General features: G+C 42.0%; 1 protein-coding gene across 1 annotated transcript in view; it reads left to right on the forward strand.

Moving 5' to 3' along the window:
- Positions 1-13120, forward strand: part of KIFAP3 (kinesin associated protein 3) — a 113110-nt gene that overhangs the window by 76771 nt on the left and 23219 nt on the right. Inside the window, exons 16-17 of the mRNA XM_015832032.2 lie at positions 775-873; positions 8946-9031. Coding sequence (XP_015687518.1) covers positions 775-873; positions 8946-9031 — 185 coding nt within the window. The remainder of the gene's footprint in view (positions 1-774; positions 874-8945; positions 9032-13120) is intronic.

The following is a 13120-nucleotide window of genomic DNA, read 5'->3' on the forward strand; positions in this document are numbered from 1 at the left end:
GAGTAAAGGAAGCAGGGAGAGCAGGTAGTTCTCTAAAGAGAGAGGGCACTTGCATTTGAAAATGTTGCCGCTGCTATAAATTTAATCTAGTTTAAAACTTCGTTCTTTTATAAGTAATTGGATGCGGTCTTCATTAAATATGTTTTCAGAAAATTATTATTCCTAGCTTAAGTAAGATGTGTAAATGCTGCTTATAAGCTCTATGTGCTTAGAGCTCAAAGCATTGTTAAAGACCCCACACACCCACTTTACAGTCTGCTTCTGTTGCTCCCCTCTGGGAGGAGGTTTTGAAGTATTTCTAGCAGGACTACCTGATTCTGTAATAGCTTTGTTCCCTATGCCATCTGTCTGGTAAACCCGCAAGATTCGTTTTTCTTGCCATGCACATTTATACATAATCCGAACTAGACTGTGTTGTTTCTCTGTGTCATATAATGTATGTAGTATATGCATAATTCTGTATTTATTTATGTCATATTTATGCAGTGTATATTGGAGGTGGTGACCCTTTGAGAGCTGTATGCAATGAAATTTCATTTTAATGTATGCCAATTAGTGTACATTTAAAGTGACAATAAATTTATTATTCTATTCTATTCTAGATAGGTACAATATATTCATGTGAATGAATGAACCTTTATTATCAAAGTATAACATGTATACAGTGAAATTGGCTGAGCCTCCCTCCGTACCCCCCCTAACTCACAGTGGCTTAGATTGCTTGTAGTCAGTGATTTAAAATACAACATAGGATAACTGTCTCTCTTTTTATAGCTCAGCAGGAAGATGATGAGTTTGTGTGCCAAATCATTTATGTGTTTTACCAGATGGTCTTCCATCAAGCTACTAGAGATGTCATCATCAAAGAGACTCGTATCCTTTATCAAGTGTTCCTTTGCTATTAGTGCTTTTAATGGAAAGACAGCTGAAACTAGCATTGAAAATGCATTCAGTGACAACGAGAATCTAGGTGTCTCTGTGTGTGTGTGTGTGTGTGTGTATACACATGCATTCATTCATGTGCATTCATGTGAATATGCATTCATTCATTCATGTGGTGTGTTGTTTTTGTCCTTTCAAGACTTCTGTATTTTCCCCCAATTTGTGAGAAAAATCAAAGGAATGTAACCTAAGTATACCTAATACAGAAAAGTAGTGATTTATGGAATTGTTTATTTTCTGTCCACAAAAGAGCTTGTGAAACAGAACAAGCCTATATATTTCAGTGTTGTTTTCAAAATTCATTTACTGCCCACCCACATCAATACCTGTTTTTTTTATTAGCAAATGAGTGTGTCCCCTTGATCATGCTGTTATTAATTGTCAGGTTGGGATTAGCTTTCTTCATTTATAAATGGAAAGGAGAAATAGGCTGTATCCATACAGTCCTGAATTTGGTATTTTTATTACCGTAGGTAATTTATTAGTTTATTAGGTAGTTTATTAGTGCAAGGTAATAGCCCATCAGTTTATAATCCTTCTAACCTTTTCTTGATCTTCATGAGGTAGTTAAACAAATGGACTGCAAGAGAAGGGGAAATCTTGATAGACGAAATGAACTAAATAAATATTCTGGAATATGATATGGATGAAACAAAAGTAACAATCAATGAGCAGATTAATCAAGTTATAAAATTATATTGTTTCACGTATATGCAGTTTTCTTCAGCCGGTATGTAGGAAGAATTGTGTGGTAAGTCAACACATACTATAGTTTAGCTATTTGTGAAAATACTTCAGGATTGGCTATATGACTGGAATATATGACTTGCATGAATGGAGTTGGAGAGAAAGGGGCGTTGTCTTACCTGAACGCCTTTTCTCAGCAGGGTGGTGTAGAGTACACAGAATGGGTTAATTCAGTCTTCCTGCTTAGCAGACTAAGACAAAAAAAGCTTGCCACGCCTCTCTCTGGGTGTGTCTTCCCAGTTTTTGGTACATGTCGAGGCGAAGAATGCAGACGCAAGGCTCCAAACAAAAGTTGAGAGGAAAAAAAGGTGCAAAAAAATACATGCCTAGACCAAGGAAATACAGGGGGGGATGTGGACTCTACACCACCCTGCTGAGAAAAGGCGTTCAGGTAAGACAACGCCCCTTTCTCCAGCAGAGGGTGGTGTAGAGTCCACAGAATGGGACATACCAAAGCCGCTCATGTCCCTGAAGGGAGGGAAGTCTAGGCTTGCTCAACAGGAGGAGTGACAACTTGCTGCAGTACCTGCCTCCCGAAGGCCGCATCTGCAGCAGCAAACCTATCAATTTTATAATGTTTAATGAAGGAAGAAGGGGACGACCAAGTCGCTGCCCTGCAAATCTCTTCAAGCGAGGCCTGGGTGGACCAGGCTGCAGAAACCGCAGCACTGCGCGTAGAATGAGCTGTGACCTGAGAAGGAACTGGAAGCGACTGTGAATCATACGCCCTCGTGATACAGGCCCTTATCCATCGTCCGATGGTGGAAGAAGAAACCTTCCTCCCCATAGTAGAAGGATGGAAAGAGATGAATAAGGCTTCCGATTTGCGGAAGGCCGAGGTACGTTTGAGATAGTGACGCAGAGCCCTGCGCACGTCCAAGGTGTGCCACCCTCTCTCCAGACGATGGGAAGGGTTAGGACAGAAGTTGGGGAGTACCAGGTCTTGAGAGCGATGAAAACCTGTATTAACCTTGGGAATAAATGCCGGATCCAACCTGAGGACCACCCTGTCCTTGTGGAACATACAGAGATCCTTCCTAACAGATAGAGCGGCTACCTCTGAAATCCTCCTGGCCGATGTAATAGCCACCAAAAAGGCAACCTTCAAGGTGAGGAAGTGTAGTGAACATGAACCTAGAGGTTCAAAGGGAGAAGAAGTTAACGCTTGTAATACCAAGGTCAAATCCCAGGACGGATAACGATGGATCGTAGGAGGACCTGTGTTAGCAACGCCATTCAGGAAGGCACCGACCGCTGGATGGTGAGACAGTGAATCATGGTTCTCACAAGTGAGAACTGTCGACAACGCCGCTACCTGTCTACGTATTGTGCTAACAGACAATCCCCTATTTAGCCCTTCAAGTAAATATTCCAATATGTGCGGGATAGTAACAGATACGGGGAGAGATCCTGTGTCCTGCACCAGGAGCAGAAATTTCTCCAAGTGGCATCGTAGATCCTGTTGGTTGATGGGCGCCTAGAAGCCTGGATAACAGATATTACTCTAGGGGAATATGCTAACCTAGTTAGAACTTCCCGCTCAAGTGCCAAGCGGCTAGTTGGAGCCACTGAGGGTCCGGATGTTGGAGATTCCCTTGACTGAGAGCTATTCGGTCCGGAGGGATTCTCCACGGTGGAGAGAGCGATAGATCCACCAGATCTGCAAACCACGGCCGACGTGGCCAGAATGGAGCAATTAAGATTAGCTCCGCTCGCTCTTGTAGGAGCTTGCGAATAGTCGCTGGGAGCAGTGGGAGAGGAGGGAAGGCATAGAGCACGCCCCTGGGCCAAGCGCTCCGAAGGGCATCTATCCCTTCCGCCCCCTCCGATCAGAATCTGGAAAAAAACCTGGGGATCTGTGCATTTGCCGGGGAGGCAAAGAGGTCTAGGACTGGTTGTCCGAACCTGAGGGCTGTCTCCCTGAACAAGGTTGGATCTAGTTTCCATTCTGAATGATCTATGGTGGCCCTGCTCAGGGAGTCCGCCTGTCGATTGTCCTCCCCCGAAATGTGTTCCGCTCTTATGGATTTCAGGGTGGATTCCGCCCAAAGTCCCAACGCCATGGCCTCCTGCATGAGGGACCAAGAGTGGGTCCCTCCCTGTTTGTTTATGTGAGCCTTGGCCGTAATGTTGTCCGTCAGGACCAGTACGTGTCTCCCCGTCACCAGAGGAGAGAACTCCTGAAGGGCCAGGTGAATGGCCCTCAGCTCTAGCCAATTGATGTTGTGGGTCAGTTCTGACTTGGATCACCGGCCCTGAGCCAGGTGATTGTGAATATGCGCCCCCCAGCCGAACAGACTGGCATCTGTGGTCAGGGTGATCCTGGTTGGCTCCTTGAAAAAGGTACCTCTGGATATGGCAGATGAAGTCCACCAAAGTAGGGAAACCCGTGTTTGGTGTGGAACCCTGACCTTCGTTTTGGATGCACTGATGTTGCGTCTCTGATAGGGAAGGAGGAACCACTGGAGACTCCTGGAATGAAGCCTGGCCCATGGAACAATGCCCAGGCAAGAGACCATCTTCCCCAGGAGTTGTGAAAGACGCACCAGGGGCACCCACTTTTCCCTTCGGACTTGGCGTGCCAGCGTCCGAATGCTGACCTGACGCTCTGGGGAGAGATAAACTTCGCAAAGATCTGAGTCTATCAGCGCTCCTAGATGGATAAGCCGTCTTGTGGGGGTCATGTGACTCTTCTTGAAATTTACGGAAAAACCGTGTTCCTGAAGAGTCCACAGAGTGATTTCCAAATCTGACTGGGCTGAGTGGAGGGATCTGGACTGCACGAGTATGTCGTCCAGGTAACACTGTACTCGCACTGGTCTCATCCTTAGATGAGCCGCCAGTACGGCCAAGATCTTTGTGAAGACCTGGGGAGCTGAGGAGAGACCGAAGGGGAGGGCCCGATACTGATAATGCCTGTGTGCGTAGGCAAACCTCAGAAACCTGCGGTGTTCCTGTAGGATCGGAATATGAAGGTAGGCCTCCGTCAGGTCGATGGAGGAGAGGAAGTCCCCTTTTCTGATGCTTGCTAGGATGGACTTTAGGGTCTGCATTTTGAATTTCTTGTAAATAAGAAAGTGATTGAGACCCTTCAGATCTAGAATAGCCCTCCATCCTCCCGAGGTCTTGGGAACCACGAATAGTATGGAATAGAATCCGGTTCCTATCTGATCTGGAGGAACCCTTTCTATGGCCCTGATGTCTAATAAGTGGGCGATTGCTGTTGACACTAAAGAAGCCTTTGAAGAATTTTTTGAAACCGGACAATGTATGAAACGATCTGGGGGTAAAGATTGAAACTCCAGGGATAGACCGTGTCTTATGGTCTCCCTGACCCAGGCGTCCGTGGTAGTGCCCTCCCAGACGTCGTAAAACGGCCAGCCGACCCCCAATGAGGCAATCCCCTTTGGCGTCACTTGGACCGCCTGAAAGGCCGTCCGCCTGAGCCCCTGAAGGGACGCTTGCTCTGGGACTGGCCCCTGGCTCCACCACCCTGGCGGTCCTGTTGGCGATCCTGCCTGGGAAGGTAGGACCGTGAGCCTCTGGGCCAATCCCAGGACTGCCCCGCTTGAAAGGGCTGTCTCCACTCCCAAGAGTCACCGGAACGAAAGGATGACCTATGGTAACCAGGTTGTGGTCGCCTATCCAACTTTTTGGAAGGATGAACCAAGATTTTACGCTTGTCCTTGCCCTCAATGACATGAGGGTCAAGGACAGCGCCGAACAAGTTCTTGCCACTGTACTTGGAAGTAGACAGGCGCCACTTTGCCTTTAGGTCCGTGCGCCACTGTTTCAACCAGAGAAGTCTGTGTGACGCCACCGTGGCAGCAACTGAACGGGCCGAGCATCTAGCCGAATGCAGAGAAGCATAGGCAATGTACTCTAAAGCAGCTACAATCTTGCCCAGAGTTTGGTGGGCTCTAACCTGGTCTGGTGGAATGAGGGCCTGGAGATCCTGTAGCCACATGATCGCAGCACGGGCAAAGAAGGAGGATGAGGTGGCCGCCCTTATTGCCCAAGCCGAAGATTGGTGAGCCCTGCGGCACGAGAATTCAAACCTTTTATCCTCTGCCTTTAAGTACTCAGCCATGTCTCCTGGAACAGCAGTGTTGGAGAACAAAGAAGCCAATGGGGCATCCACAGTTGGGACTTCTAAAAGAGATGCAAAGGAAGAGGAGACATTATAAAGCTTTTTATCCAGACTACTAGGAGGAGGCGTGGAAGCTAGTGACGACCACTGCTTTTCCACCGTGGACCTAAATACCGAAGGACATGGAATCTGAGGTTCCTCCTTGACCTTTTCCACAAACAGGACTGGTCTCTTGGGCAGAGGAAGTGGAAGGTGTCTCCTCGTGAGCCGAGGTGAGTTTAACCGTGGCTATGGCCTTTAACAGGATGGACCGGAAAATGGAAGGATCAAATAGACCTGAAGATGTCACCTGCTCAGGAGCTGGTTCATCATCCCCTGACAATATGTTCTCAGTTGTCTCTATGTCAAATGATTCCTCCTCCCCTACTTGTGATGAAGTTTCTGAAACATCAGAACGAGGGCCTATATACAGCCCCTCCTGGGAGGGCGGAGCGGGTGTAGTAGGAGAGGGCTGAGCCTGTTCCTGGCCTCGGCCTGCAGATGCCATAAACTGCTTGAAGGCATGGTGCATAAAGGCCTGGAATTGACTCTGGGACCACATTTCCTCTGGATCCCCGGAGCTGGCCCCAATCCCAGTTGGGACACGTCTGCTCACTGACGCTTGCTGGGACGGAGAAGATAAGGAGGAGGAATGATGAGGACCAACCTGCTCAGTTTCCCCCAGAGGAGACAGAGGTAGTGGATCATCCTGTGATGATGCAAAATGAGGCTCCAGCGAAGGTGTGTCCAATGGGGGGGGGAACCAATCCAGCCCCAGTGGACCTCAGCCTCTGCGCCTTAGAAAATTCTCTTTCCAATGCTAGGTGCCTCCTCGAGGCCTCTCACTCGGCTGTTTTAGACACATCTTTTGTAATTAAATGTTTGGTTTTAGCTTTTTTCTTTTTTCCCTCCACTGCTACTTCCTCTGATCTGCGTTTTGTTTGCGCAGGAGGGACACTGGTCTGAGTTGCCTGGGGTCTGGGAACTCCTAGGCAGTCGTACCCAGAGGTGGGGAAATTAACACGCAGATCACGCAGTCAGAGATGGAGCAAAACAGATCCTTGCTCTGAACAGCTAACAATGGCAAAAGCAGCCAGACAGCCTTCTAGAACTGCCTGTACAGGCCCTGTGACTAAAGGCCACTGGCTAATTGTAACAGGTGGTCAAAAAAACAGAAAAACCTCTTCACTCCTCTCCTTAGATATAAAGTCAAAGGAAAAAACCTTGAGCTGAGCAAGGCAGTCAAGTCCCAATTGTGAAATAACACGTGAATTTCACAGCGCCTGAAACAAGTACCTTTCCCCCTAAACGGGCCTGCTTACAGGCCAAGGCACTCTGGCAGTACACAGATACAGATCAAGTAGGCCTTCAAAATGGCGTCCGCCACGTGGCCTTAGTATAACAACCGTAACTTGAACAGTAAAATATCCTTTATATTTTATTATTGTTTTTCTTATTTTGTTATTTTGTTATTTATTATTATTATTATTATTATTTTTTAAATCACGAGGCCTGCAAAATGACCCTCCGTGATCAATGTACGATCGAACAGGCAAGGAAGAAAGGACTAGGCCCGCAAAATGGTGTCAGCCACGTGGCCCGGTGAAAAGGCGCTCTCGCTGAAAGCATGTGCTTCAAAATGGCGGCCGCGGGAATTTAGCCTCGCCCAATCGGTCCTAGAGAAAGTTGAAGACCCTGGGAAAAAGATCTAGGGACAGGCAAGGACAGCTTCCTTGCTTTCCCCCCCCCCCCCGGCCCCAGGAACTTGCGTTTTGAAGCGCAGCAGCCCCTGCGATCGAAAAGAGGCTTGATCCGGAGGCCGGATTATTCCCCCGCGCCTCCGTACAGTGGGGGAAACACCTTCCAAGGTCCTACAGCAGATCTCGGCTGCCTAGCCGAGCCTCGGAATCGTGGAGGCTTGCCGTCCGGCACGGCCTCGAACGGGCCTGCAGTCTCTCGCTTGCAAGCCCCGAGGGGCAGCAAGGAAACAGAGAAAAAATCCCTGTCACACAGAAAGGTAAAATCTTGATAGTAGCCAATTAGTCAAATTTTAAGTTTAATTTAGAGTTTTTGAAATAAATCCAATGCAAACAGAATAATCTGGCCTAGCCAGGGAGCCTTGCAAAAAAAGGTCTGCTAAGCTCGAGACTAAGACAAAAACTGGGAAGACACACCCAGAGAGAGGCGTGGCAAGCTTTTTTTGTCTTAGTCTGCTAAGCAGGAAGACTGAATTAACCCATTCTGTGGACTCTACACCACCCTCTGCTGGAGAAAGAATGTTTGCCACAAGCTAGACCTCTGAAAAACTGCCAAGACTTTTATCCTAAGTCGCTTTCTATTTGCTACTTTATCTGAGGAGATACAGAAGAACAGGAATAAGACATCATTTTGAAAGTTGGATTCTAGTTCTACTGTGTTTCCCCTTTTCATCTACATTATTATTGAAAACAGAATTCCTAGTAGTATAGAATAGTGTAGCATAATATAGTCACTAGTGTAAATAGTGCATGGGTTCCTGTTCCATTGAAGATAGAACTATGTAGCTCAGCGAAAGGCAACCTACATGTGCTTACTCTGCCATACGTTCTGTTGAAATTAGGGGTTGTTTTGAATTTGTTAAGTAAATATACTAGCCACATTTGCATTTTGGTCCTTTCTTATTTTCTCCATGTGTAAAGAGAGTGTCTGAAATAGAGTCTTTTTAATGGTAACTTGATATTCCAGTTGTACGCTTCACATGGATAAAGGAGAGCCTACATTCCACTGCACAGACTTACTGTCTGCCAGTAAAAGGTACGGTAGCAGCAGTAGTGCAGAGCTAAGCTATCTATATTCTTCATAAAGGAGACCCCCTTCCTTCCTCTTTTAGGATATTTTTAGTGAGTGTAAAATGACATTCCGTTTCAAAGGTAATTGTTGGGGGGAGAAATTATTTCTTTAAAAATAAATATAGTATATCATATTTAAAAGGGATTGTTCCCTTCTTTTATAAATTATAATGAAGCATAGCATTAATATATGGGTTTCCTTTTTTATTTCCTTTGATGTATCTCTTACAGCAAAAACATACACATCACCAGATTGAGGCTTCCAAAATTGTTTTAGATCCTTTACTCTATCTTCTTAGAGGCTCCTGCATATCTTATAGATTTGATGCATGATAAAAATTCTGAAATCCGCAAAGTCTGTGATAATACACTGGATATAATAGCAGTAAGTGATTATTTTATTCTAATACAGGTAGTCCTCAGGTAACGAACATTTGTTCAGTGATCATTCAAAGTTATGATGGTGTTGAACAAGGAGACTATAGCTGGTCCTTGAAGTTATGGCCATTACAATGACCCAGCAATCATAAGATCACAATTTGGGTGCTTGGCAAGCAGTTTGCAATTATGGTGGTCACAGCATTCTGTGGTTACATGATTAGCATTTGCAACCTTCATTGCTGGATTCTTTTTTTTTTTTTTTTTTTACAAATTTTATTATTTTCTAATATAATATTCACATATTTGAAAAGCAACTGGTGTCTGGGTTGTAATAATTCAATTACAAAGGTATCATTAGTACAGATTTCAAACTACTACCGTAAACATTTCCTCTCTCTTCCCCTTTCTATCAATCACATAAAACATAACTTTCTTACATGTATCAATAGTTTTTAGTTTATATATATTCTAATTGTTTTAACATACAATCTTTTAGACAATCAATGACTTAATAATTTTTTCCAATTTTAATTTCCACTAATATTTAAATTTAACGTTTGATATTTATCATTCCCAAGATTTTAAGTACTCCCAATTCCTCTATTACCATTCCTCACAAAATCTAAGATTCAGAATACACGTCTTACCTATTTAACTTCTCACCCTCTATATCGACAAATTAATAATACAATATGATATCCTTATTTTCTGCTAATTTTTGAATTTCTTAAATTAGCGATCAAAATTTCTTTTTATTTCAATATTTAATACTTCCTCTCCCTCTTTCTATCTGCTATCTCATATTTGAACTAATAATTTTTGTTTTTAACGTTCCATATAAACCTGTTTATTACTTTCATCAATATGTTTTTAGCTTATCTATATCCTATTCACCTTTACATGACCTTTATACACAAATTTCTTTCTTTATACACAAATCAATATTCAAATTTAGCTATTAGTATTTATGCTACTAAGTTTTTTTAAAAAAAATTATTTTCCCTTTTTCTCTTTACAAACAAACAAAATACACAGTACATTTTTTTCTTAACAATACTATGTCCTATATCTCTTACTTTTATTTACATTTATTTACATTACTTCTCATACTTTTTTATTCCTCAATTCTAACCAGTTATAATACATACCGTATTTTTCGCTCTATAAGACGCACCTGACCATAAGACGCACATATCTCCTTGATTAGTCTCCACCCATTGTTTCTTGTCTCGCCTTCTGGGGCTTTGGAAAATAAATTGATCCCCTCCTCTTTATGGCAGCCCCTCAAATACTGGAATATTGCTATCATGTCAACCCTAATCCTTTTCTCTTGACTGGCCATACCCATTTCCTGCAACCGTTCTTCGTATGTTTTAGTCTCCAGGCCTTGACATTTTAGTCTCTCCCANGACATGTTCCAGCCTTGTCCCTTCGCTTCCTCCAGGCTTCTCCCCAAACCTGCCTTCCACTCACCTTCCATTTGCTGTTCCGAGCCTGGGAAGAACACTATGGGTGAGAAGGAAGAGGAAGTTCCTCAGCCCTTCTCCTCTCCGCAACTTCCTTTCTAGCAATACTCGATGGTGTTGTGTTAGAGCGCCACCTAGTGCCAGTATATGCTCTCCTCCCCTGCACTCAGGCTTCAGCTCCAGGCAGCATTCGCTCCATAAGACGCACAGACATTTTCCCCCACCTTTTGAGGGAGAAAAAGTGCGTCTTATAGAGCGAAAAATACGGTATTCCATATCTCATAAAATTCTGTAGCTTCTTTGTCTTTTATTTCTAAGGTAAGTTATTAATCTCAGCACAATCTAATATCTTACATATAATCATTGCATTTGTTGCAATTCCTAAATATTTAATCTTTTTTACAATTTGCAACCCCAAATTTTCTTCTAATCCCCTTTTTTGTTTTTCAGTTAAATTTTTAACTAATATTTTAGTCTTTTCTTTATTTATTTTTAGTCCCACCACCATTCCATTTTTTCTATTTCATTCATTAAAATATAACCTCTTTCTAATGGTTCCTCTATAAAAAATACCAGATCATCTGCGAATGCCTGTATCTTCTATTCTTCTGTTTTAACCTTTAATCCTTTTATCTCTTTATTATTTCTGATTTGAGTTAGTAGCACTTCTAATGTTAGAATAAAAAGTAGAGGTGACACTGGACATCCCTGTCTTACTCCTTTGTTAATTTCTATCTTCTCTGTATTCTCCCCATTTATTATTACTCTAGCCTTTTGTATTCTATATATTGACTTTATCATTTGTTCAAACTTCTCACCAAATTTCATATTTTCTATTAGTTGGAACATAAATTGCCAATTAAGGTTATCAAATGCCTTCTGAGCATCTAAGAATACTAATGCGGCCTGTTTTTCGGGGTGTGCTTTGTAGTATTCCAGGACATTTAGCACAATCCTCGTATTATTCCTAATTTGTCTGGTAGGTAGAAAACCGTTTTGATCCGAATATATTATTTGGTTTAATATTATTTTTAGTCGTTCTGCCATTATTGTAGTAAAAATTGTATCGTCCGAATACAACAGCAAGATTGGTCTATAATTTTTTATTTGTTTAGGATCCGTATCTTCTTTTGGAATTAGAGTTATGTTGACTTCTGTCCAGGAGTCTGGTAATTTGGCTTTCTCCAATACATCATTATATACATCTAATAATATCATTTCTAAGTCTTCATACAAAGTCTTATACGCTTCCCCAGGTATACCATCTGGCCCCAGAGTTTTATTATTTTTTTGCTTTTGTACTGCCATTCTTAGTTCCATTACTGTTATTTTTTTATTCAATAATTCTCTTTGTCCTTCTTTTAATTCCGGGAGACCATTGACCTTTAAATATTGTTTTATATTTTCCTCCTCTGTTTCCTCTTTTTTATATAGAAACTCAAAATATTTCTGAATTATTTTTTTCTTTTCATCTATTTTATATTGCGCCTCTCTGTTTTTGTCCTGTAGTTCATGAATAAATCTTTTTTCCTTTTCTTTTTTTAATTTATAGGCAAGCCATCTCCCAGGTTTATTTGCGTATTCGAAAAAATTTTGTTTGGTTATTTTCAGTTCCCTTGTCAATTCCTCTTGTTCTACTATATTTAATTTATGTTCGGCCACAGTCATTTCCTCTTTAATCCTTTCATCTGGTGGCTCCCGCTGTAATTTGGATTCTAATTTTTTTTATTTCATCCAGAAGTATATTTTGTGTCTGCCTTTTCACCTTATTTTTCCTAGCTGTGTATGCTATTGCTATACCTCTGAGATACGCTTTGGCGGTCTTCCATATGATTTGTAATAATGTTTGTTGTTTAGTGTTCTCTTTAAAGAATAATTCCATCTCTTTTTTGATCCTTGTAATAAATTCTCTTTCCCTTCAAATTTGGGTATTAAGTGTCCACCTTCTCTTTATTTTTTTCTGACCTGTCCACACTATCTTCAGGGGGTTATGATCTGCCCATATGTTTGGCATTATTTCTATTGTCTCCACTTCTTGCCCCACTTCCCCATTCATCCATGCCATGTCCAACCTTGAACACGATTTGCGTGGATTTGAAAAAAAGGTATATTCCTTTTTCATAGGATTCTGTTTTCTCCATGGGTCAAATAAGTTGAATTCCTGCACCATCTCAAAAAATGCTTTTGGTAGTGTTTTTTGTTTCTTTTTATTTTTCATATTGCTAATATAATCCATTTTTACATCCACTATTGCATTATAATCTCCTATTATACAAATATTTCTTTGTCCAATTTCAATAAGTTTTTCATGTAGGACTTTATAAAATTCTTTGGAGCATAAATTGTCACCAGTAACCATGATTTCTGTTCCATTTGTAATTCTAGTATTATTTTTTTTTTAAATTTTTATTATTTTCCAAAAAAAAACAAAACATCACAAGTATTACACAATATTATATTATATCCCACCCCCCCGGACTTCCCAAACCAAGTCCCAGGCTAATATTCAAATATAGGTAAACAAATATTAATATCTCTAACTCCACAAACTCTATTTATAAACAATCCATCTCCTCCACATTAATAAAAAAAATTATACATTTAAGTAATTCAAATACACCAAAGTC

The sequence above is a fragment of the Protobothrops mucrosquamatus genome, unplaced genomic scaffold (genome assembly GCF_001527695.2).
Source record: "Protobothrops mucrosquamatus isolate PMUCROS unplaced genomic scaffold, P.Mucros_1.0 scaffold_294, whole genome shotgun sequence".
Lineage (NCBI taxonomy): Eukaryota > Metazoa > Chordata > Lepidosauria > Squamata > Viperidae > Protobothrops > Protobothrops mucrosquamatus.